This window comes from Anolis carolinensis, chromosome 1, assembly GCF_035594765.1.
Source record: "Anolis carolinensis isolate JA03-04 chromosome 1, rAnoCar3.1.pri, whole genome shotgun sequence".
In the NCBI taxonomy this organism is placed as follows: domain Eukaryota; kingdom Metazoa; phylum Chordata; class Lepidosauria; order Squamata; family Dactyloidae; genus Anolis; species Anolis carolinensis.
In genome coordinates this window covers 275109475-275134010 of record NC_085841.1, presented here as the reverse complement: position 1 = coordinate 275134010, position 24536 = coordinate 275109475, and the positions used below count along the sequence as shown (strand labels likewise).

The window sequence follows — 24536 nt, the reverse complement described above, 5'->3', positions numbered from 1 at the left end:
TGTGTGCCACGTTTGGTCCAGATCTGGCGTTAGCTGGTGAATCAAGCGGCTGAGGAGGGAAAGGAAGGAGACCGAGGCTGTTAGGAATGGTGGGAGTTGAAGTCCCAAACACCTGGCGGGAGGGCCCAAGTTTGTCCATGCCGGCTATACGTATATAGTATTTGTTGAAGAAAATCCCATGGTCTGTCTCATGCAAACATACAGGGACAAAATTGTAGCTTTTCAGCAAGAGGCCAAGGCGAAGGAGGCCAAATCCAAGTCGGCGGCTCTCGGTTGCCTAGCAATGGGCGGGCGGGGCGGGGGCGGAGGGAGGGTTGATGACGCGTCGCCGAAACGCGACGAGAACCCATCGGACTCCGTCTGTGGCGCCTTCGCGTCGCGCGCCCGCCTGGTTGTCAGGGCGAAGGAGAAGACGGAGGCCTCGGCGCCCGGAGGGAGGAAGCGGCGGCCTAGAGCAGGATGCCGGGGCCTGGGGGGTGAGGTTCCTCGGGAGGAAAGAGCGGCTCCTTTTCCGCTGCTCACCGTCCACTCTCCTTTCCCTCCCTTCAGCCTTGCTTTCTTTATATCACGATGGCGAGGCGTTGTTGTGACGGCGAGGCGGGTGGGCGTGGCCCCAGGGAGGCGTGGCGCTGCTTATCTCTTGCCCAGAAGATTTTGGGGGGGGGGGGGGGGTGAGGGTCGGAGGAAAATGTATACTGTGTTGTCGAAGGCTTTCATGGCCGGAATCGCTAGGTTGCTGTGAGTTTTCCGAGCTCTATGGCCATGTTCCAGAAGCATTCTCTCCTGACGTTTCGCCTACATCTGTGGCAGACATCTTCAGAGGTCGTGAGGTATATTGGGGAAAACTATGAAAATGGAACAAAATCTGGCTACTAGTATTTAAAAAACGCTTAAAATCAGGACAGTAAATAAAGAACAACGCTCTGAAAACGGGAATACCAGACATAAAACAATCAGGGCCAGCTAACACCTCCCGACAGAATTACCCCAGGCAGGAATCAGCCAAGCTTTGAAACTGCAAGGCTTTTCAATGCTAATCAAGGTGATGAATTACAACATTCACACTTGCCTCCAACAGACAAGAGTTCTGTCTCCCAACCTGGACCACCCACAGATGTTGTCCTAGTTTCCAATATACCTCACAACCTCTGAGGATGCCTGCCATAGATGTGGGCAAAACGTCAGGAGAGAATGCTTCTGGAACATGGCCATACAGTCTGGAAAACTCACAGCAACCCAGTGAAAATGTATGCTCCTATTTGCTGTGTCAGTGCAATTGTTGCATTGCTAAATAGTGTAATACGTGCACCCTTGCACTTGTGGCCCTGTTGCAGGGGTGGGCGTTTTCTCTTTGTTAGGGAACTTTCAACCTGCCCCAGCCTTCATACCCATTGTACCTCACACAGTTCAACACCACTTCAACTGCCATGGCACAAAGCCATGGAATAATGGGAGCTGTAGTTTTACAAGGTCTTTAGCAACTTTCACCAGAGAGTGCTGAGGCCTCACCAAACTACACAACCCACAATCCCGTAGCACTGAGCCCGGACAGAGTTTTTTTTAGAACTGCTTGAATTCTTCAATGTAGGTGCCTGCAGCCCTTGTTCTTCTCTGTGGAGCTTCAAACTACTGTGACATCTGTGCAGCAGTGATGGTTTATGGGATCTGTTTTGTTTGTTTGTTTTCACTTGGGTGCAAAGTAAGTGCATGTGTACTTTAAGGTCTTGAGGCCAAGAATGGGTTTTGATATCCTGGACAGAACTCACAGTTCTTCCTCATTCAAATCAGTACCTAGTTAGGATTATTTAGTGATTGTTGTTAAACAGTTCAACTGATATGCAAATCATGCATTCCACACAGAGCTGGCTTAAACCTGCCCAGATATAAACCAGGTGGATGGATGTTTGGTTAGACCAGGTATGAGTGAACCCAGCTCTTTTCTCAGGCCCTCTTCTCTCTCACCATCCTATCCTTCTTTCTTTCTCTCTTTCCTTCCTCCTTCCCTCCCTCCCTTCGTTCCCTCCCTCTTTCTTCCTCCCTCCTTCCTTTCCTTCCACCCTTTCGTCCTTCTTTCCCTCTTTCTTCCCTCCTTCCCTTTCTCTTTTCTCCTACCTCCCTTCTTTCCTTCTCTTTTTCCTTCCTCCTTTCCTCTAGATGTTTAGCTGGGAGAAGAGAAGGTAGAGAGGGAATATGGGAATTACGTTTCAAGATTGAAAAGGGTATCGCATTGAGGAGGAGGGGAAAAACTGACTTTCTGCTGCTCTAGAGACCAGGGCACAAGGGAGCAATGGGTTCACAGTGCAGGGAAATAGATTTGACTGAAAATATTAGGAAGAACTTCCTGAGAGTAAGAGCTGTTGGAGAGTGTCATAGGCTGCCTGGAAGTGTGGTGGAGTCTCTTTTTCTGGAGGCTTTTCCACAGAGGCTGTCTGTTGGGAGCGTTTTGGTTGTGTCTCCCTGCATGATGGGGGTGGGGGTGGGGGTGGACTGGATGGCCCTTGGGGTCTGAGTGCTAGGATTCTATATCAGGAATAGGCAGTAGGGGGTCTAATGAATACACTATTTATCTTTCATCCACCATGTCATCCTGACCAAGACCCAGCCCGCCCACCCTGCTCCAGTCTGCCATGTGGCCCCCAAGTTAGAAAGTTTGCTCATGCATGGCTTAGACTGTAGTTCAGGATGGGAAGTTTGTTGTTAGACTGGAACTGCAATCACTCATGGCTAACATTACCAAGAATGAGGAAGGCTGGGACTTGCAGTCCATCATCTACAGCAGAGATTCCCAAACTGTGTTCCATGAAACTTTAGGGTTCCTCAAAAACATTCTAGGGCTTCTGCGAAAAATCTTAGAAATCAATTTTAAAACTGATTTTACAATAAAACCACACAAGGCCAGCTATTTGATTTAAAGTCTCAGTTACAGCTGTTTTGTACTACAACTATTGATATCAGGTATGAAGTTACTGGCTTCACGTTTCAACATTTTATTTGCCATCTGAACAAAAATTATTCCCATGTAGTCAATTTTTCATGTTGATTTCACATTTCTTTTTTGAATTTTTTCTTCTCTAGTTTTGGAGATGAAAGACCTTTGGGATTTGGAATATTATTCATAAAATATCAAGAGTAAAATTTACTCAAAAACTAGACATTTTTATGAAATTGGGAAGCATATTTGAATTAGCATTAAATAATTCAGAATTTTGATTAAAGAATTCAGGGAAAGAGTTAGGGTTCTATGGAAAATCATAGAACCTTTGAAAATAAATGCCTTTCAAAGGTTCTATGACTGAAAAAGTTTGGGAACCACTGATCTTCAGCATGGCATGATTCCCACCCTGTGCTAAAGTCTAATCTAGTTTACTGTTACATTTCAAGACTTGAGGGCTTTTCAGGTAGCAACCAACATTTTTGTGTTTAAATTGAAAAGTGTCCAGTTAAAGTTTATGTGGCTGCCTAATGGCTTTTATCCTGAAGTGAGTATTTTAACGATCTGTTCTGGCATTCTAAGCAGAAGATAAATTAAAATGTATTACATACTTCAAACTGTTTTTTCTCCCTCCCTGCCAACATTCTCACCTTGATTAAACATTGGTGCTTTTTAGGAAATTGGTTTAAGAAATGCTTTAGATCAGTGATTCCCAAAGTGGGCGCTACCGCCTCTGGTGGGCGCTGCTGCAGTCCAGGGGGCGGTGATGGCCACAGGTGCCTTTGCCATAGGCATTAATACAGATATCTTTCTGTTTAATTGCTATAAAATTTAAAAACATTAATTTCCATGGGGCACTGAGTAATATTTTTTCTGAAAAGGGGGCGGTAGGCCAAATAAGTTTGGGAACCACTGCTTTAGATCTTTGATCTAAATTTTTAAAGTGCTAACTCAAAGTTTGGATGCAACATGTAAAATAATTTTACATTAAGTATTAAATATGCTGAAGATGCGCTATTAGTCGTTTGCACATTTAATTCTGTAACCGTTGGGGATTTGTCAGACACAAACAGCAAAGTGCTTAACAGAGTGGACATGGGGTCAGACCAACTTCCACAGATTCTGTGCAATAAGTGCTTACATGAATTTTGGCATTACAATTTCTGTGGTTTTCGAAATTGAAATTTATGGAGGTGTTGTTTAATTTCTGCATGTCCATTTTAGAAATGCAAATACTCAAGTTCTTTGGTATCCTTCCCGTTCGGCAATCTTCATGATCTATGGCACTGTTTTATATTGATTTCTGAAATCAGCTGCCTGCCCATTCTTGGATAATGAATGTTTAAAAGCAGAATGATAAATTAGAGCATATGTTGATTTGTGATGTAAATTGTAGTGTTTTCTGTTGCACAAATATAATTTAAAAGGCATTTTCCATGTTCAGCTTAATAGATGCTCTTCCCTTTAATAGCTGGTTAGATCTTGCTGGATGTTGTTATTTTCTGCATGGCTTAACATGAATGACCCCATTAAGAGGTTGCCGTTTTCTGTTTACCAAGTTACCAAATGAAAGAAGTATTGTGAATGACAGTAACTGCATTTGTATTTTCCAATTTTCTGTGGACTTAATTGAAGCATGTTAACTACTGTATATCTGTCTGCTTATTAAGGTACTAGTTAGGTGTCAGCTTAATTGTCAGTCTAAATGGGCTGATCCAATACTATACAAACAGACTTTTGCTCATGCAACGGGTGTGTGTCCCTTTCCTCTTCTGTTCATACTCCCAAAGCTGTCTCTGAGGGTTATTTAATCCTTCAGAGAGGATCTGGGGAGCTGCAAAGGAGAGGAGAGATTTGATCCAATAGTAGTGCCTTCCTAATTATGGAAGGACAACAACTCAACATCACTACATAGATCTTGATGTTTAGTTAGCTAATGATGACTATTTATGTACTAGTAATAATGCAGTGTTTAAAAACTCTATTTCTTAGGAACTCCCCAAATGAACAAAGTTGCTTTTCTTCCTGGACATTGACCTAAAGCACTTTATCATGGGCCAACAGCTTTCAAGCCAGACACACACTGTTATTAATAAACTGCCAGAAAAATTTGTCAAACATGTCTCTTTGGTTCGAGAAAGTGGCTTTTTGACATATGAAGAGTTTTTGGGGCGAGTAGCTGAACTTAATGACATGTAAGACTTTTTTCCTTTTGTATATGACATATTTTAACATGTGTACAGCATAATGTATTACATCTTTCCAGGGAGAATTATTGTAGCAGCTAGAAACTTATTTTATGGAATGAGATCCTGTGTGTCTTCTCATTGAATGTAAGCACATATCTATACCTCCATTGTTGCAGAAACTGTTCTAAATTACATGAAGCTCTATTAAGAAGTGCACAATGTCTCCTTCTGACTACATATATAAACTGAGAGTATAACGTTTACCCAGGAAATCGTCGTATTTGGTGCTTGGGGAGGAATATAAATATGCCTATTTTAGTCTTCAGTACCATCTTTCATGTTCCTATAATGTTTTAAAAGACTTATTAAATATATTGTATTTTTAGAATTACAACTCTGTCATATAGTCTTGTGAATCTTTTCAAAACAAATAAGAGATGTACATTGAGAGAATCATTTCGCTGGGAAGAAATTAAATGTAGCCTGATAGGTTCTATATGTGAAAAATTACAATAATATAGGAGCAAGAAAACTAACCTTGTTTACATTAATTAAAACTTAATTAAAAGAGCATGTGGATGCTGTGAGTGATTTAAATATTTTAATACTTCTGGAACATGGCCACACAGCCTGAAAGACATACAACAACCCCATATTTTAATACATTAGTGAACTGAAGGACAGTTATATTAAAAAGAAAAATAGAAATGACTGTTGATTAAAATTTATATTTCATACTACTTTCATATTTCATACTACTTTTTATAGTACTTTAAAAATATTAGAATTAGGCTGAGGGACTTTTTTTTTTCAAAATTACATGTTACAATCCAATCACTTCTGATTTTGAAATTGCCCTTTTGGGCTAAAATTGGCTTTGGTATAGTATGTTGAAATGGTCATATCCCCAGAACTATTGGGGCCTTCTCCAGAAAAAAACTTCACACTGAGTGGCAGCAACTGTTCAAGGTTTCAGAGAAGATTCTTCCCAGGTCTATCTGTATATCCTGGGTTTGAAGTTTAGATTTTTTAAAATACAAAGCATATACACAGTCTCTTAGTTAAAGCCTTTCCCATTAAATAAACACTAGCAGATTACTTGTATTTGTGAGTAAATCCTGAAAAATGTTATTTTTATATCTTTATACTGGGAAACTTAGAAACTGAAATATGCTGAAGCAGAAGTGGGGATGGGAAGGAGGGGATAAGGCTCATGCTTGCTTCACACAGTTTTTGGAGATTATTTCTCCCACCTCAGTCACCTCTGACAACAGCCCATGCTATTTGGCATTGGCAGTGTTGGGAGTTTCTTAAATAATAGGAGACAAGGAAATCAGTGCTCTTAGGCTTGTGTTGACTTTGCTGCATCCTGTATATTAAAATGTGATCATACTGCTAGTACGTTGTAAATAAAATAAAGCTCAGTGTTGTATTTTTAAAGTATGTAGGCTTTATAGGTACTTGTTATAAATTCAGTCTTCAGAAAAAGGGTAAAAGATTGACTTTTGTCTTTTCTAATGTGGACTGATTTGTGCTATTGCTGTTGCTTTATGTTAAATATAATATTATTAAAACATTTTCAGAACTGCGAAGTTAGGTGCTGGCCAGGACATGCATCTGCTATTTGAAGTTCAGCCAGGTTCAGATTCTTCTGCACTCTGGAAGGTAGCTGTTCGGGTCGTATGTACTAAGGTAAACCTAGTTTTTAGTTCTGTGGTTCGTAATAAATAGTCAAGATAATATTGCAAAACTTTGTGCCTAAGTCTAGCTAGCAAGAGAAAATGAGATAAGTTTTTGTAGCAGCTTTAAAAGTACCTGGTTCTACTTTGCAATGTTTGTCATGCAACAGTTGCATAAAAACAGTGGTCCTAGTGGTCTTTCAATCTGTGGGAGCTTTAGCTCCCCAAAGCCCCAAGCCAAAAAGCCAATTGTCAGGGATTCTGGGTACTGCTCAAAGCAGATGAAGGACTATAGGTTAAGAACCATTGCACTAAAATATCTTTGTTAAAGAACTAAAAATTAAAGACATACTTCAAATAACATAGCATCCTTTTTGCAAAATCATGTTGATGTTTCCCAGCCCCTTCCCCTTTTCCGCCTCACCATCTGTCTACTTGGTCTTTTTAAAAAAATGCTAGGGCATATGTTACACCCTTCCTTTCCAGCATGTTAATGATGCATAAAGACACATACATCTATACATTTGAACACCAATAAAGGAATCATTAAAAAGTTGGAGGCTGATGGAAAAAAAAGTCATCCTTGCATGCATTTTGGTAGAAAAGCTCCCAAGTGGTCTCTGCTGTTATTGTTGACTGCAGTCAAGTTAATTTCAATTTGAGGCATCTCTGCTCAACAGTCCTGCTCAGGTCTTGCAAATTCAGACCTGTGGGTTCCTTGATTTAGTCTATCCACCTGTAAGACTTACTGTAAGACCAAAAATTATTTTGTTTACTTGTGCAAGGTTTACCTGACCTCTTTGTTTTATTTCACCTGAACATATTGGTAGTTGTGGATAAAAATGGCTGAAACTAGTTTCATTGCTCCTTTGTAGCATATGAACTTATCCCTATTGTATCTATGTTATTTCTGTCTCTAGTACCAAATTTTCTGTTAAATAAATCATGTCAATAATGTATCTATCTTGCTAACTGAAATATACCAGTGAAATGTATTACAGCAAATGATACTATGCTAGAACAAAAATGATAAGGTTGCTTTCTCTATATTTAGATAAATAAGACAAGTGGCATTGTTGAAGCATCAAGAATCATGAACTTGTATCAGTTCATTCAACTTTATAATGATATCACAAGTCAAGCAGCAGGCATCCTTTCAGAGAATGTTGCCTCAGAAGGAGCTGCAGAGGATCCAGCTTCGGTAGCATCTTGTCAAGCCAGCATTTGGATGGGAAGGTATCTCTAAATTAAAACCCATTTATGTTTGAATACTCACCTTATTTATGTATGTATATTTGATTGGCATGCTTATAGTAAAGATTATTTTGTACTGAATAAAATGTAATTCTAGATTGTTAAGAACATTATAGAATACAAAATATTCTATAATATATTATCTATTGTTTTTTACTGTGCAAATTTAAAGAATTTGTAAGTTTAGCAAGGGTTTCCTTTAATGTACTGGATAAACACTCCAAAATTAGTAGTTATTTGTGTAAAATAGTTATCTTCCTTAAATATTATGGTATATAGACTTTTCTATGAAAGAAGCAGTCCTTCTCACTGTAGAGACTAGTATATTCAGCAATGCCATTTTGAAACAAACATTATATTATGTTTGTTTTCAAAAGAAGGAAAAATCTGTTGCTGTCTATGTTCTTGAATGAAGCAATAGAGGCAAACATGGGCTTAAATACAATTGCTAGCCCAAATTAGAGTCCATCCATTGAATGACATATCAAGACTTCTTTGATTCAGAGGATCTGCTGGATTTCGGCCATGGTCTTTTGGAGTGGTTGCATAATGTACGTCTGTTTGCAGTTACAAGCCTAATAAAATTATCATTGAATTGGCAACAGTGGAAACTGTGTATCATAGCTATCACCAAAACAATTTTCTTGGATTTCATAGGCTTATTATCTTTCCTTTAGAGTCGAATGTATACCAATACAAATTGAGTATCTGTTGTTTGGAGTTTAAAATCCAAGTTGTCCACATGAATGGCTGATATAGTAATTAATGTCTTTGCTTTCTGCTGCTCCAGGATGCACAAACTTTGTTTCATGTACAAAATTATTTGAAATATTGTATAAAATTAGCTTCATACTATGTGCATAAGGTGCATATGAAAGATAAATGATTTCTTGGGTCTCATCTTCAACATATTCCATAATGTACATAAATGTTAATATAGATATTCTAAAATAAAAAACACCCTTCAAAATCCAAAACATATCTCGTCCCAAATCTTTCAGAAAAAGAATACTCAACCTGCATTTTCAATCTTCTCTTCAAAGAATAAGGAATACGTGCAATAATTGGCATGGACGCATCCCTAGTAGTGTTTGTTTGACTCTGGTTACTGTTGTCTTTGTTTCGAGTAGTCAAGAAAGATGAGATATTTGATTTTCAACTGTTGGCCAGTGATATGGTGATAAAAATAATACACTTCCTTAATATTCAGTAAATGCTGTGTGTTAACATGTATAATAAACTTGTGTGAACCTTGGGTTTACTAAAGGTTTCTCAAAAGAACTGTTAACTGTACTTTTGGTTTTCGCTCCTCTTGCTGTTCCTTTTTCTCTCATACTACAGCCTTTTTATTGCTACTGTCTTACTATTATTCATATCTGTAATGTTTTTAATATAGTTAACACATGGCAAGTTTGGTTTTTACAACACCAAAATTGCAAAGTACATAAGAGTTGAAATGAGAAGTAGTCCTAGAGGTAGTTAGTTGGACAGGGTCAATATGAATGTGAACGTCCACTTCCGTGATTCAACATTTATATGTCCCTAGTTTTTTTCATTTGCTGCTTCCATATGAGCAAAAGGAACTGCCTTTCCCTTTAAATGTCATATTCTGTGGTTTAGTAATGTAGAAGATGAAGAATATAGTCATTAACCTTTATGGACTTGTTGGATATTCATTGTCTTTTCTTGACATGAAACTGCTCATAACAATTCTAGCACAATTCCCTATGCATACCTACAATAGAACTGCCACATGCAAGACCTAATACAAAGCCTTTTTCAAAGAATGTTGTAAAAAGTAAACAAAATGTATTTTAATTACTCTAGCTGTTGAGTGACAGAACTGGTTTTGCTTGAGTTTTAAACATCTTCAGAGAAATTTGCAACATGACTCAATGAGAACAGCTGACATCTTATCAAACAGATGAGGAATGTAGGAATTCCTTAACACTCCTTACCTAAAACATATAGTTGAAACTTGCTACAAAATACCTAAACTACAAGGTTAATCTGTCAAATCAAGGGTTAGAGTTATTTTCTGAGGTTTTGTTGGACTCATTTTATGCGTTTTACACACAAGTTGTCTCTTTTCTGGCTACAATTCTAAAAGGGCAGAAAATGTGCTGATAGCTGGAGATGCATTTGGAACATCTGCTTTTTACTGGGGCCTGCCTTCCCCTCTTCTCTTTTTCCCATCAGGGCTCCTTGAAGAAACAATTAGTGGGCACAGGCTAGCCCATTCCCCCCATTCCTCATTCACAATATATATGCAAATAAATGGATTCCAAAATAAAAATAAAACCCCCAAACCTTCAGTTCCAAGCATTTTAGCTAAGGAGAACTCAATCTGTATTGATATCTGGATTTTATCACTTTCAAATACTATCAATTCTCACCTAGAATGCTTGGAAGAAACATAGACTCTTAGATAATATCCTGTTTTGCTAGTGGGGAGGAAAGAAAGGCACTAAAATCAGAACCTTTTTTATTATCTGGACATAGCAAACATAGTTTCTAACTAATGACCACAGTTCCCACAAATAATACATATTTAAATAAGGAGCAATATAGAGGGTGCAAGATTGGGATAAAAAATACTGTATAGCCAAAGGCTGTGCAGGAAATCAAAGGATACTATTTTTGTTACAGAGGATTCAGATCAGAGCAAATATATCAGTGAAGAAGGGCAGTTGATAATGTAGCCATAGAAAAGGATGTCTTGACACTGATGAGAAGCCAGAAAAATCAAATGTATCTGAAACTTACCTGTTGCTCTCTTACACAGAAAATGTGGTGTCAAGAACCTAACAATTACGTTTGCTTTTGTGTTCAGAAGTCGAGTCAGTGCCATGCACATGTCCAGTGTTCATACAGAGAACAAAGGTGGCTAGTCCATATGAACTGCATCAATGTGAGAAACAAGCACAGAGCCCACTCCTCATTTATGTTTTTCCTTCAGTGCTGACTTTGTAAGTGCATAGCAGCCATTTTACAGAGGTGCATTTGGATGCCAGAGGTCAGAGATTAGTGGATAAGGGTAGTAGATTATTTTATTCTTTTAGAGTTTATTGAAAAACCGCAAAACAGCAACTTTCTATGTGCAGTTGTTTGTGGTGTTCTAAATGTCATTTCTAGAAATGCTTAAATGTAGATTTATTCCAGATCAGATTTTCTATAAATAATATTGATTTGCATTGTAGAGTGAAACAGCTGACTGATGAGGAAGAATGTTGTATCTGTATGGATGGACGTGCTGATCTGATCTTGCCTTGTGCCCACAGCTTTTGTCAGAAATGCATTGATAAATGGTAAGTTACCTGACAGACTGCAGTTGAATTATTATGTGAAAGTGATTCTGCTGTGCATTTGATCAATTTCTCTAGCACAAATAGTTCAGAAGCATTTTCTATAAATAAAAGATGCCCTGCTTTCCAGTAAAATGAGTTTTTAAATGCCTTCTTGGCCTTACTCTCTGGGGGAAAATCTTGATATGTAACATGGAATGAGGTACAGTAGTTTCGCTTATCCAACCTTCACTCATCCAACGTTCTGTATTATCCAGTTCAGTCTGCCTTCACAGGACTGAACTTTTTACAAATTTAACTTCTGACAATGCTGTTACTTATGCAATTCTATCTTTATTTGTAGTTAATTTTTAGTAGTCATTGTTTCTGTAGTCAATGTTTTCAATACATTGCAATGTTTTGGTGCTGAATTCATAAGTACAGTAGTTACTACATAACGTTACTGTGTATTGAACTGTGTATTGACCTGCACTTTCTGTCAATTTGTTGTTGTCAATGTAGGTCTGGTTTTGTATATAAAATAAAGAATTGCAAGCAGGTTTTGGTTAGAGAGAAAACTGATCCATTTTAACTTATAACCAACAATGCTTATAATTATAAATCTTAAGAGTTATGAGATTTTAGCTATAAGTATGTACTTATAAGGCTCATGGGATCCCTTCCAGTTTTATGATTCAATAATCCTATGTTTTAAAAAGAGTGCTTTATTTCTAAATTAGTAAAAAAAATGTCTCTAGGTCTGAATTGGACAAAACTGCAATAAGGATAGTGACTTCTATGCTGTAGACAGGAACCATCTGTAATGCAAAGCAAACTCAGTTTGACTCTATTCTAGGATGGACTGTAGTGAAAGCAACTGAGCAAATGTTTCAGATGATCTCGCTTTTTACCATTAAAACTTAGATTCTTGTGCATTTGTTATAAGTTAACTACAATTCTCCTGAGAGTTTATCTTGATTACAAAGATAAAGAATACTGCCATTTCCACTGGGAAATAGAATGGAATCCAAGTAATCTGGTCAACATGGTCATTTTTAGCCCAGTAGTTAAAGGACATTGACAATTTGGGGGAGACTTACGCTGCTGTAGTTGGGATTAAAGATTTAAAATAGGGGACATAAATGTGGAATTAGGGTAAAAAGGATAGTTAAGAACCTGGTGACTTCTATTAGCACTAATCAATTATGATGGGAGAGCTGTAGTTTTAGATTACAGGAGCTACATTAATAATTTGTGAAGTTTCCAGGTGTAAAAGCGATAGAGTTCAATTGGCAGCATTTTAAAATTTCATTCCATGGTGGCTTTCAGTTAAACATCTGCTATACATGGCATTGAGGGTATTTTGAATTAGATTAGTAACTACCCCAGACAGTGCAGTTAACCCTATTTTGAGCACTCTGTCAAAGCTCCTTTGTTTTTCAAGCAAAAGTGCTTAGGGATGTTATTAATACAACACTTTAAAACAGTGACGCATTCTTCTGACTTCCTATGCAGGAGCGGTCGTCATAGAAATTGCCCTATATGCCGTCTGCAAGTGACTGCAGCAAATGAGTCTTGGGTTGTGTCTGATGCTCCCACAGAAGAAGATATTGCTACATACATACTTAACATGGTGGATGAGGCAGGCCAGCCTCACAGACCCTGACACAACAATGTTTGTACTCTTGAATCTTTCAAGATTTAATTTTTCATAGTTCCTCTTTGTTTGGTTTACTCCATATATCGGTTTCTATAAGCTATGTGAAGAGTCTTTAAAATTGGCCAGTCATTGTGAACCAGTCCCAAGCTCATAATTTTCCAGTTTGTTTCATTAATTTCTCTGTTGGTAACATAGAGGGTACATCAAGTTTTTTCTAACACTATGATGCGCTAGCAGAACAAATATTTAATTTTTAGTTAGCTGTTTTGTGATAGCTTGTTAAAATGGCACTTACTAATTAAAACTGTAAGATAAAATGAGTGATTACAAATAGTCTACTGCCAAGAACTGCACTTAGAAGTTACCCTTCTTTATCCAAGACTACACACATTTGCTTGTATGAATAGGAATAGCAACATCCCACATTTATCATATGATAAATTATAGTCACTTCTAATATTTATATGTGTTTTCTCAAATCACTATTACTCCAGCATGTTGGGCACATCCAAAACATTGTGGTAGCACACTTCTGTGATGAATAATTGGCTTTTGCACTTTTCTTCAGATGGCAAATATGGTAGGCAGTTTCAAGTAACTTCACTCCTTCATATTTAATAAGGTCAAAGGTTTCGATCCAGGAAAGCCCCTCTACAGCCTGAAGGGCTCTTTCAGTCAGTGGTTGACTTTTGAGTGGATGGAGCTTTTCTTCTGGCTGGGAGCAGAGTTTCCTCCTTGGAGCCGCGGAAGATGGGTGGACAGCTCGAGCTCCAGGAACTGTAGAAAGGGGAGAATAGGCGAGTATTGCCTCCCATTCCACCAGCAGATACGTTCTGGAAGTCAACTCAGGGATGTGCCCATAAATAACTTGTGGAATAAAGCTCTGGATCTAACCCATCATTTTTTGCTTTTGCTAAGAAGTGTGCCCATAAATAACCAAATGTTGTTTACACATCATTACACTATTATAATTAATTTTAGACTGCTTTCTCAGAGTTTGAGTTTTTAAGAAACATCACTAATATAAAATAGAAAAAGATGGTGACAAAGCAATGACATGGTGCTTGATTCCTTTTTACAAGTGCAATATGATTTACTATAACAAGAAGTATGATTGCAATAGCTTTGCTTTTAATGTCTTACAAATCTAATGCAAAAACCAATACTGCTTTTTCTCAAAAATATTGGTGCCAGGTTTGAGGGGCTTTTGGCATAATGCCCTCTAGCAGCTCCTCACTGTGGACTTAGTCCAAGCCACTATTTCCCATTTCCTTCAATACAGCAAAGTCAACACATCATTGGAAATTGAAAATGGCCCAGTTACTTGTTGTAGGCCATAATGGTGATGCTAGACCTGATTGATATAATATCTTTTTCACAACTGCAGAGTAACATTAAGGAAAAGTGGTTTGATCTTCTTTTGAAATGGTGTATACATGAGGTGGTCACTCACTGACACATTCAAGGTAGCTGAATGTTTGTGTATTCTAAAACTGCTGTTTGTCATTTTCACTGTATCTTTGTAGATACATGTAGCATTATAAAGTTATAACTTTGGCAAAGCCTTGTTGTAAAATATGTACTGACACTGAACCAATGTGCTTCAGAGTATGACTAATGTAGTTTGGCAGAATCAGTCTAAGATAATTAAAATGGGATACGTTGTTTTGTCTCTTCCATTATAATGTGACTCTTCCAAGAGAAGGTTTAGACAGCAATTCTTTATTATTGATTTCAGGAGACAACTTTCACTTGGAACCTTCAGTGTCAGGGTACCATCCTGCAATAATTCATTTGGGAGCACTTGTTGCTTCAAATTGTTGGGAGTGGATTTTGAAGCTCATCTGCATGAATATGAAGGGGGTTGGTTGTGTTGGATTTGGCAGATTTGTGGTAGAAGTGCCTCATTTTTTAACAACCAACTTTTAAAAAAACAATAAGCCCTATTATTCATTCATCTCAATCAAATGATAATCTTGGCCTGGTTCCATATTTTCTTATTGCAGCATTATATTTAGTCCTGAAACCTGTTTTTCATGACAGATTTTAGAAAAATAGGTTATTACCCAAAAATACTGATTGCCGGCTCTTAAAAGAAGTAAGCTTTTTTTTAAAAAAAAAAAGTTGTATTGATCGTAAATTTAAAATACAGGAGCACTTGCAAATGTGGCATCAGTAACATCAAAGATTGTAAATATGTGTAAAGTGAGTATGTAAAACTTTGTAGTGTGTACAGCTTTTTAAATTAATAAATGCACACTTTGTTGTGAGTAATATAATATGTACTTTGTGAAAGAAGAGTAGGAGTTCAGTAGCCCTCTAACCAGCATAGAGAATAGTAAGGAATGCTGGGATATCTATATGGCTACATGATTCCCATCTGTGACATCAGAGTGGGTGTATTGTAGGTCAGCCCTGGCAACTTATCAGCACATGCTTATCTAGTTCTTAATTCCTCTGTGTCACTGCACTTCTGTTGGAGAAGTGTTCCTCTGTTTTCTAGTATTAGGAGTACTGAAGTATTGCACACCTCTGCGTCTTCAAAAAGGATTGAGAGCTCCTGCGGTGTGCAGAAAAGATATAGCCTATCACTGGCTGCTTGTCTATATGCTTCTTTTTTGTTGTTGAAACACCCAAACAAGCAGCTCACATGCTTAGCACAGTACTTCCACAGAAAACAGAAGCCCGGGGGTGATATAAGCCAGAGTAAGGCATTATTTGAAGTGGTGTGTGGTGAAGAAAACCACACAGCTTGAGTAGACAGAGACACAATTTGTAATTGTCATGTACCAATGATAATTTTATTGCTGCCTGTACTGGCATATTTACACCAGCTACTAGGATTAACTGTAAAATTGAATAACTGCTCATTGAAGGATAAAATAATTTGATCATGATTACCATCATGGGCATTAAGAGTTAAATCTCTGTAAAAGTAGAAGAAAATGCATTTTGTGTTCTTTAGTAGGAATGTGAATAATTCTTAATGTTTTGATAAAATGACTGTTAATAGATATAAAGCTTCCATTGTATTGTTATGAATATTGTGCAATAAAAACTTGAACTTCATCTTCGTGTGGAGTTTAATGGGTTCTAGGTCCACAGAGGAGTCCAGATCTGTCTTTGGGTACTTATTATAACCTATTATACCTTGTAGCTATGGTTAATTATAAATTTCTGCATTATCTCTCTTATAGAAAAAATGGCAGATTCTATGCTTTGTTCCCTTTCCTTTTGGCAAGAATTTTATTATGGCAAATATTAATTGATTCTACATTTTAACTCACATTTTCTGAAAGCATAAAGCCTCTGATAGTGCCTTTTACCTGGGCAGACAATGCAGAATGTCAGTTATGGTGTAAACATGGTGATGTTCTTGCTGTGCTCTAAATAAGGATTAGTTAACCAGCTGTGATGGAGGGAGCAGAGTGTTTAGTATGCAGGACTTCTCTGTACAACAGACAGATTTAGAATGCAATAGCCCCCTCGCCTTCAGAAACACCATACAAAAAGGGGGAACTCTTAAAAAGATACCTGCATGGTGAAGGAATGACAGATTTGACTATGCTTCCTTGATGGAAACATAATTCTTGGTTGGACAGGACCTCTGTGTTAGTAGTTACAGCCCAGACCTTTCTTGCATTGCTTTCAGGGAAAGAGATAAAAGTTGAGATGCTGGGGAGACTCCCACCAGTGAGGTTACCACTAAAATGGAGGATACAAGGGCTTCTGTCTAAGGAAGAAAAAGGCTGACTCTACCACTGTGTGCTCTGGAGGAAGAGGATCACAACAATGGTCTGGAGAAGCTCCACAATTACTATGGAAAAGGAAATTGAACCGTTTGTTGTTCTTCAGGTGTTGCCCAATCAGTGAATGGAATGAACGCAGTCCATGCAGAAGTTGTTCTTGCATGAGCCCATATACCTCAACTGTATTGGAGGGAGTTATTACTCTTTTAGCCCTGTTCACTTGCAGTCTCTCTGCAGCAGTAGAAATTTGGGAGGTGGGAATGTATTTGAAATTGAGTGCTGAGGACAGAGTCAAAATTATTTTGGCATACAGAATACCAGAATACAGAATGTCTGGCTCTTCCTGGGATAGCCACAGCCAATTCCTGTGGAGTCACGAATTGATTCAGCTTATTTTGCCTCTCCCAGACTGAGGTCATACTGTCAGGAGTGGCTCAGCATTTCACACCTTCTATGGTAAACATGGCTCTATCTTAATTGGTATCTGGCCAACTCATGCCACAAGGCACTCTCTGGAACTGATGATTTGTGCTAAGTGGGATGATTGTGACCTTGGGTGTAGGAGCTTTAGCTCTGTTGTCATGGAGAGATCAATGACTGGTGGGTTTTCGACTCACTGAAACTCACCTAGAGGCCATTAAGATAACCAGCCTTTGGAGGCTGTTGGATCCTTGTGATTTCTTTACAGTCTCTATTGCCGTGGCAGACAATCCGGTTAAAGCCCAGGTTGACCTCTAAAACAATCATTTATTAAGTATGTTTGCAGAGCAAAACAAGGAGAGGGGAGCAGATTAGCCTGCCTTATCAGCCAACCTATTGGAAAGCATATACTTATCAGTTTCACCACCAAAAGGAGAATCATAAGGAAAGTGAAGGCTTCTGAAATAAAACAAACATTGGATGAAATAAGTTTTTAAGTGATCTGTTGAAGATTCAAAATAGTTTTGTTTACTTTGCAAAGTTTACCTGATCTGCCTGTTTAATTTCATATGTGCACATTAGTTTTGAATTAAAAATCACCAAAACATGTTGATCTGTGTTTTTTTTTATCGTGTAGGAACCTATTTCCATTCTTTCATGTTATTTCTACCTCTGCAGGAAGGCATCCTGTGCTTACATGTTTCCGTGGCTGAGTTGAGATTTGAACCCTGGTCTTCCAAGGTCCAAGTCCAACATTCAAACCACTATACCATACCAGCTCTCAATATATTTATATCTAAAACCTTTACATTGAAATGTTTTATTTCCCTTTGGAATACATTATGCATACAAGTTTTTTTCAGTGAATATAATACTTTGGTTTATGTATTCCCAAGTGTAAAAATACAGCAAAGTGCTAATGCTCTGGCTAACAAGATTGCAGTGAACACAGTTACACAGGTTGTAGCGTACTTCTGATTTGGTTGCAAATACAAGTGAAAGAATGCTATTATCTTAGCTGGGTGTTTCCATTGGCAATTTTGAGAACAATGCCAGCCTAAATTGGCTTTTTGTTCATGCCAGCAAGGCATCAGTTGGTAAATTGCCACCTCTTCTTCTACAAGCAGTTGTTCTCAACTTGTGGGTCCCCTAATGCTTTGGCCTTCAACTCCCAGAAATCCTAACAGCTGTTAAACTTGCTGGGATTTCTGGGAGTTGTAGGCCAAAACACCTGGGGACCCACAGGTTGAGAACGACTGTTCTAAAGTATTTCTAACATGACACAACATTTGCAATATGCGCACACACACCCTTTTAGGTATGGTTACTGGAATGAGAAAAACACAAAGACTATTTCTGAATGCACTTTTAATGTATTTCATGTAACTTTAATGTTATAATATACTTCTGCATGATACATACCTTCAAATTCTTACACAGCATAATACATCAGTTTTCAACACAAGCTATTTTTCCTTATTGAAAGATAAGGTAATCTTTAAATTGCCCATTAAAATAGATCCAGTGAACTAACGTGTCAATTGTTTATAGCTTCATATTCCAGCACACAAATGCTGCAGACAGAACCAATGCCTTAAACTGTCATATGGAATAGACACTTATTAAAAACGGGGGAGGAGGAGTTAACCTAGCTAATTACAATAAAAAGATGTGTCTCTTCAAGAAAATACTTGGCCTTCAGTGATTGTCCAAGGGATGGGCATCCCTTTGTTATACAACATACATTACAAAAAATCTGAAATTTGTTCTAACAGTGCAATCTAAACCAAGTTTACTCAGGCACAAGTATGCTTAAAATAGCTGCTCAAATTTCCCAGTATACAATCCCGTGTTTTATCTAAAAATAGGACTGAAGAATGAAAACAGGACTCAGAAATGTGTGAGCGAGTCCTTTCTCTGTGCCCAACATGCCCTTTATTATTAAAGATTGTGAGAATGAAAAAACTGTGCTAATAGCATTAAGCATTTTAATTGTTACTTTACAGGAGTCAATAAATGACAACCTTCTGGCGCTTTCTTCTTGTCTAACACAACTAATTTTAAATAGATCCTGCTGTTGAATATACGTGTATAGGACAGCCTTGTACATCTCAGGTTTCTCAGTAAAAAGGGAAGTAAGGATGCCATACAGAGCATTACAGATACTTAAGATCATTCTAAAGAGAATCAAAATAAAAAAAATTGGTTACAAACTATCTTGGGAGAACTAAGATTTTTTAATGGTTTCTAACAAATTTGTGCAAACAGAAAACTAGAAGAAAGAAAATGTAAAGAATACATTGTTTTTGCTCACGCAGCCTCATTGAAGAAGACAGAATGGCTAGGATCCATCAAGGTACATTAGATGACAGAACTGCTTTGACTAGAAGGTGGCAATGTTCCTTCCCCATTGCTGCCTGTCATTGCAACCCATGAACATGCTCAGGAGTGCTAGACAACCCCACAGAGCCCATTTTAGGTGGCACCAAGGACTGTAGAGGGAAGGACTAAAGGGGAGGGAAATAAACCCCATAAGTCCATCACTGTGGTGCAAGTACCTCATACAACACTGAAGTTAGCCCAGTGAAACCACTCTAAACCCATTTAGGTAAAATTGTGCAAGAAAAGTAGAAAAGGTTTCATCTCATACAATAAAATTAATGAAGCCATTACAGTATAAAATACCTCAAAAGAGCAAGGGAATCTTCAAGTGTTGAGATGGATTTTTAGTGCTTGCTTAACGAATATTTCTCCATACCATACAGCAAATCCATTTCAAATTAAGAGTTGAGATAAATTATTGTAATTGTTTTTATAGTATGGTTTGACTAGCTTTATTAGCTCAACTTAAAGAGGCAAGACAAGAATCTTAGAATTACCATTCTGCATGTGATAGAAGCAGAATAGGAGAAACAGAAGCTTAATGAGAGGAAGTCTCCTTTTGCCACTGGATCAAGCAAGATTAAAAAATTATTGATTTAAGAAAAATATATAGCTTAGAAGAATTACTTTCAGACAGTGTTGTGCTTACAACTAGTATTTTTCCTCATGCACATTCATACTTGATCAAAAAATTATGGAATTCCTACGCAACAGACACTGGCCTAAAACCAACTAGAGTAGATTAACTGAATGAACTGGAGCCTGGAAAATCAACTCTTATTTATTTAGTGGGTGTATTCTAATGGACTAACAAACTGATTTAGCATCATCAAAACTGACAGTAATCTCATCAACCAAGAAAGAAAATAATTTATGACTCATTTTTTCTACTACACCCTAAGAGATGACTGTCTCTTCAGATCTGGAAACTGTCGTTGTAGGACTTAGTGGATACGGTTCCTGATTCTTCAAACAAGATTATAGTTGGCCCTCCACTTTTGCAGAGGTTAGGGACCCAGGGTACTGTGAAAGTGAAAATCTGCAAATATCTCCCAAATTATATTTAACACACACACACACCTGTACTGGCAGGGTGACTGGGTCTGGCTGTGCATGTGTTGGTGAGTGGAAAGAAGAGAATGGTACAGGAAAAGTGGGAGAAGGGAGGTCGAGTGGTGTGGGTATCTGTGAGGCAAAAGGGAGGGGTGGCACCACCATTAGGCCAGCTGCTGTAGCCCCTTCTTGCTGTCCTTGCTCTCCCACCCCAGGGATCCCACCGGCCGACCCCGTGCTCTCTTCCTCCCCTTCCTCGCCCAGCTTCCTCTGCTCACTCCCTCACCCCATCCCCTCCCCAGCAGGCCATGTAAATGAGTGAGTGATGAAACGTGTTCATTTTCCCTCCTTGCACGCCCTTCTCCTTTTCCCTGCCTGCATGAGTGAGTGAATGAAACGATGTGTGGCTGTGCTCAACAATCCTGCCAGTTTGATTTTCTCCCAACAACCAACATTTTTACTACTGATTAAGCCAGATGAATTGAATACAATTCAAACTGGAATCGTTTTATCACACTTCTTATTTAAAATGGTGTGGGTCACCATGGGGGTGGCACTACATAATCCATGAATAATCAAATCCATGAAAATTAAACCCGAAAATGTGGAAGGACAACTGTAATCAAAAGCTGCTCTCATCAGATCAGAAGAACTGTATTTGTCACTAAACTGACTTTGGGTCAAAATCATCTAATGAAAATTTCTTGCATTCATAAAGTCAAATTATATTAACAATCATGGTAACACTCAATTATACATGTCATTGTGCAAAATGTTTTCTAGAGCATATTCACACAACTACGTAATTAAGCAGCTAGATCAGAAGCAATAAAAAACTGAAAACTCTTAACCTGAATGCTATTAAGTCCCAAATGGAGTAGAAACATTGAATCAATGGGATTTTTCTGTGTGCTGATTCACCATTCAACTGTTCATTCAATGGACTACTTCGTTTGGACTATCCAACAGGATTCAGGGGCCTAAATACCCCAAAGGCACTGGATCCTGTGCTATCTTGGAATTAAGCCAGGATAGTTCTGGATAGTACTTGAACGGGAGACCACAAAGTGCTGCAGGCTATATCTCAGATGAAGGAACAAGCAAAATCAATTCTGAATATTCCTTACCTAAGAAAATTCTAAGAAAAAATCATGGGGTCGCCAGGCGATTTGAAGGCACATACATATATAACAGGATTCAAGCCTCTGTAGCTTTCGTATAGTTATAAATGCCTGCTCATGGCAAGAAAAACCAATTTAGTTTTTTATCCACTGCATCAAATCACCAACTCTGAGTTGGTACCATTATCTTTCATTTTATTATATATCTTTCAATTGGTATTTAAAACAACACAGAGAACAATGGCATATAGATGCACACACAAGTCTACACTACTTTTTGTGTCATACAGTTTTGAGGAAGGGAATGAAAAACTGTCATAATTGTATTACATTTTGTTTTTGTTAATTCATTCAGTCGCTTCTGACTCTTCGTGACCTCATGGACCAGCCCACGCCAGAGCTTCCTGTATTACATTGGTTTACTTATATCCTTCCTTTCCAACAAAACTGAGATTCATGGTAGCTCAAGATGTAAACATCATGGTTACAGGCACAGACATGTGTTTCATATGAACAATCTGATATGCCAACATGAGATATGATTAAAGAGGAACTCTCTGCCCTGGAGTGTGATGGGGGCTCCTTCTTCGGAGGCTTTTAAACAGAGGCTGGATGGCCATCTGTCGGCGGTGCTTTGAATGTGATTTCCTGCTTCTTGACAGGGGGTTGGACTGGATGGCCCGTGAGGTCTCTTCTAGCTCTATGAGTCTATGATTTGATGATAGATTGTTTTTAAGTTTTAAGCTTGTGAAGAATGCAAATTCAGAGCATCAAACCAAGATACTCACTGAGATAGAACACAAAACATAATTTAGTTCAGTGGACAAAATACAAATAGTATAGTTGATTTTTAAACTACTCTGATCATGAATTCTGGTTGTAATGGTTTTATGCCATAATGAAACTACCAGGTGAAATGTTTTCTTATAATTCAACCAAAGTGAAGATAAAGCAAACAATGTTCCTAATTCATTTATACGCCAGTTTAGGCAGTTGTTAGGGATCACAGAGAGCCAACGTGTTACAATGGCTAGTTTTGGAACAGACTCCAGGAGTTAGCTTCTGTCAGGTTAACTTCGACTTATGGCAATGTTATAAACAAGAGACCTCCAGGATCCCTGGTCAGCAACTACTCCACTCAAATATTCCAAACTCGGTGCCTCGGCTTCCTTGATTGAGCCAATCCACCTGTAATTCAGTCTTCTTTTCTGACTGCTTTCTACTTAGCTGTGTAGTGAGCCAAGTCATCTTATAATATGTTCAAAGACTCCAGGATTGAAATCCCCGCTCAGCTATGGAAATCCACTGGGTGACTTTTTCTGCCTCAGAGGAAGGCAATGTGAAACTCTCTTTGAGCAAATCTTGCCAAAGAAAACTTAACAGGTTCATCTTACGGTCACTGTAAATTAGAAACAACCTGAATGCACAAGCAACGGAATGAGTCATACAGTCCTTCTACAGAAGCACCTCTTTAACTGTGATATGTCTTGGCCTTTAATTATTGTTGATTAACATATGACCAATCAAAACTAAAAAGGAATATCACACCTAAGTACATGGCGGTTTGACTGACCAGAAAAAAGTTGAGTTTTGGAATCTGTTTGCGACAAATATCCTTGAGGCTGTTTTGGCTAGTGAGGTTATAAAATTAGACCTGCCATTTATGTGCCTGCTTGAATTTTCAACAAAAAACAGTTAAATCCACATATCTGTAAACAAATAAATGCTACAAAAATATCACAGTTCTTCAGTAAGCACAAAGAAACATCTCCTGGAACTTCATGGCACACAGGAGAAGTTTGTGGGAAAAGTATGCTCATTTTCAAGGCTGCACATTGAAAATGAAATTAGCATATATATTCTAAGGCTTATCACCATGGCAGTGATGTGATTATCCCAAGGCCGAACCCAGCTCAACACCACAAAAACAACTGAATCAGCACAATGCTATGATGACAGCAAGCATTCACCAAAAAGGTTACAAAAGATTCCACAATGCTATAAAATGAATTATCATGACATTATAGTGAAACTGCGGAGGGGAAATCAAAACACAGTCCAAGTATACTGCTGAATAAATTTTCCTATAATGTGCAACCAGGAAAAAAACCCATGCAGCTCTTTGGTCATATTCCTTTACTTTCCAAAATGAATCGTCATTTTTGCTAAATATCCTCCACCATGAAATGGGGGCACTACAGTACAGTGTACAGTCACTGATCTGAAATCTAACTAGAGATTACAGTTTAAAGTGCCTTAGATTTTTGCCTGCCACTAAGCACAGCAAAAGAGGTACATGTAAGCTACCAAAGGCTGTTGTCCCCAACACCACTAATTTCAAAGCATGTTACATATCCTAAATGCAACCCTATAAATATTCATCACTAGATTCAGAGTGCACTTCAAAATGCAAACGCAGCACAAAGAATACAGTTGTGAGCTTGCATCTATATGTATATATACAGGAGTGCTACCTAAGCCAAGAATTGGCAGAAACTGGCTTTCCTGCAAGTCGGATGAATCAATCGTTCTGTACACCAGATAGCTTTCAGTGTTGCAAAAGCTCAGGTTCTCTCTTGTGTTCATATGCTTCTGTTCTGGCAGTTGTGCAAAATTAATGGGTTTTGTAGCTGTGACTACTTTGACAGTGCAGTGATCTCTTCTGTTTTCATCGCATCGGACAGGAAACTCAGCTCGTTACATAAGGTCTCGTATCTGTAAGCCATTCGAATCTGTGCAACATTTGTCTTCCGAATGTCATTTCCTTCAGGCCCCTCACTGCAATAATTTACTCCTAAACATTTTTGTTTCTC

General features: G+C 38.2%; 2 protein-coding genes across 2 annotated transcripts in view; one reads left to right on the top strand and one right to left on the bottom strand.

Moving 5' to 3' along the window:
• Positions 1-317: 317 nt before the first annotated feature.
• On the top strand, positions 318-16067 carry rnf141 (ring finger protein 141). Its single transcript, XM_008106869.3, has 6 exons — positions 318-476; positions 4925-5127; positions 6705-6813; positions 7855-8036; positions 11255-11362; positions 12854-16067. The coding sequence occupies exons 2-6, from the start codon at positions 4985-4987 to the stop codon at positions 13002-13004; spliced, it is 693 nt and encodes a 230-aa protein (XP_008105076.1). The 5' UTR covers positions 318-476; positions 4925-4984; the 3' UTR covers positions 13005-16067.
• Positions 15114-24536, bottom strand: part of ampd3 (adenosine monophosphate deaminase 3) — a 55261-nt gene continuing 45838 nt past the window's right edge. The window contains exon 15 of the mRNA XM_008106885.3: positions 15114-24536. Within this exon, the coding sequence (XP_008105092.2) occupies positions 24360-24536 (177 nt within the window). The 3' untranslated portion in view covers positions 15114-24359.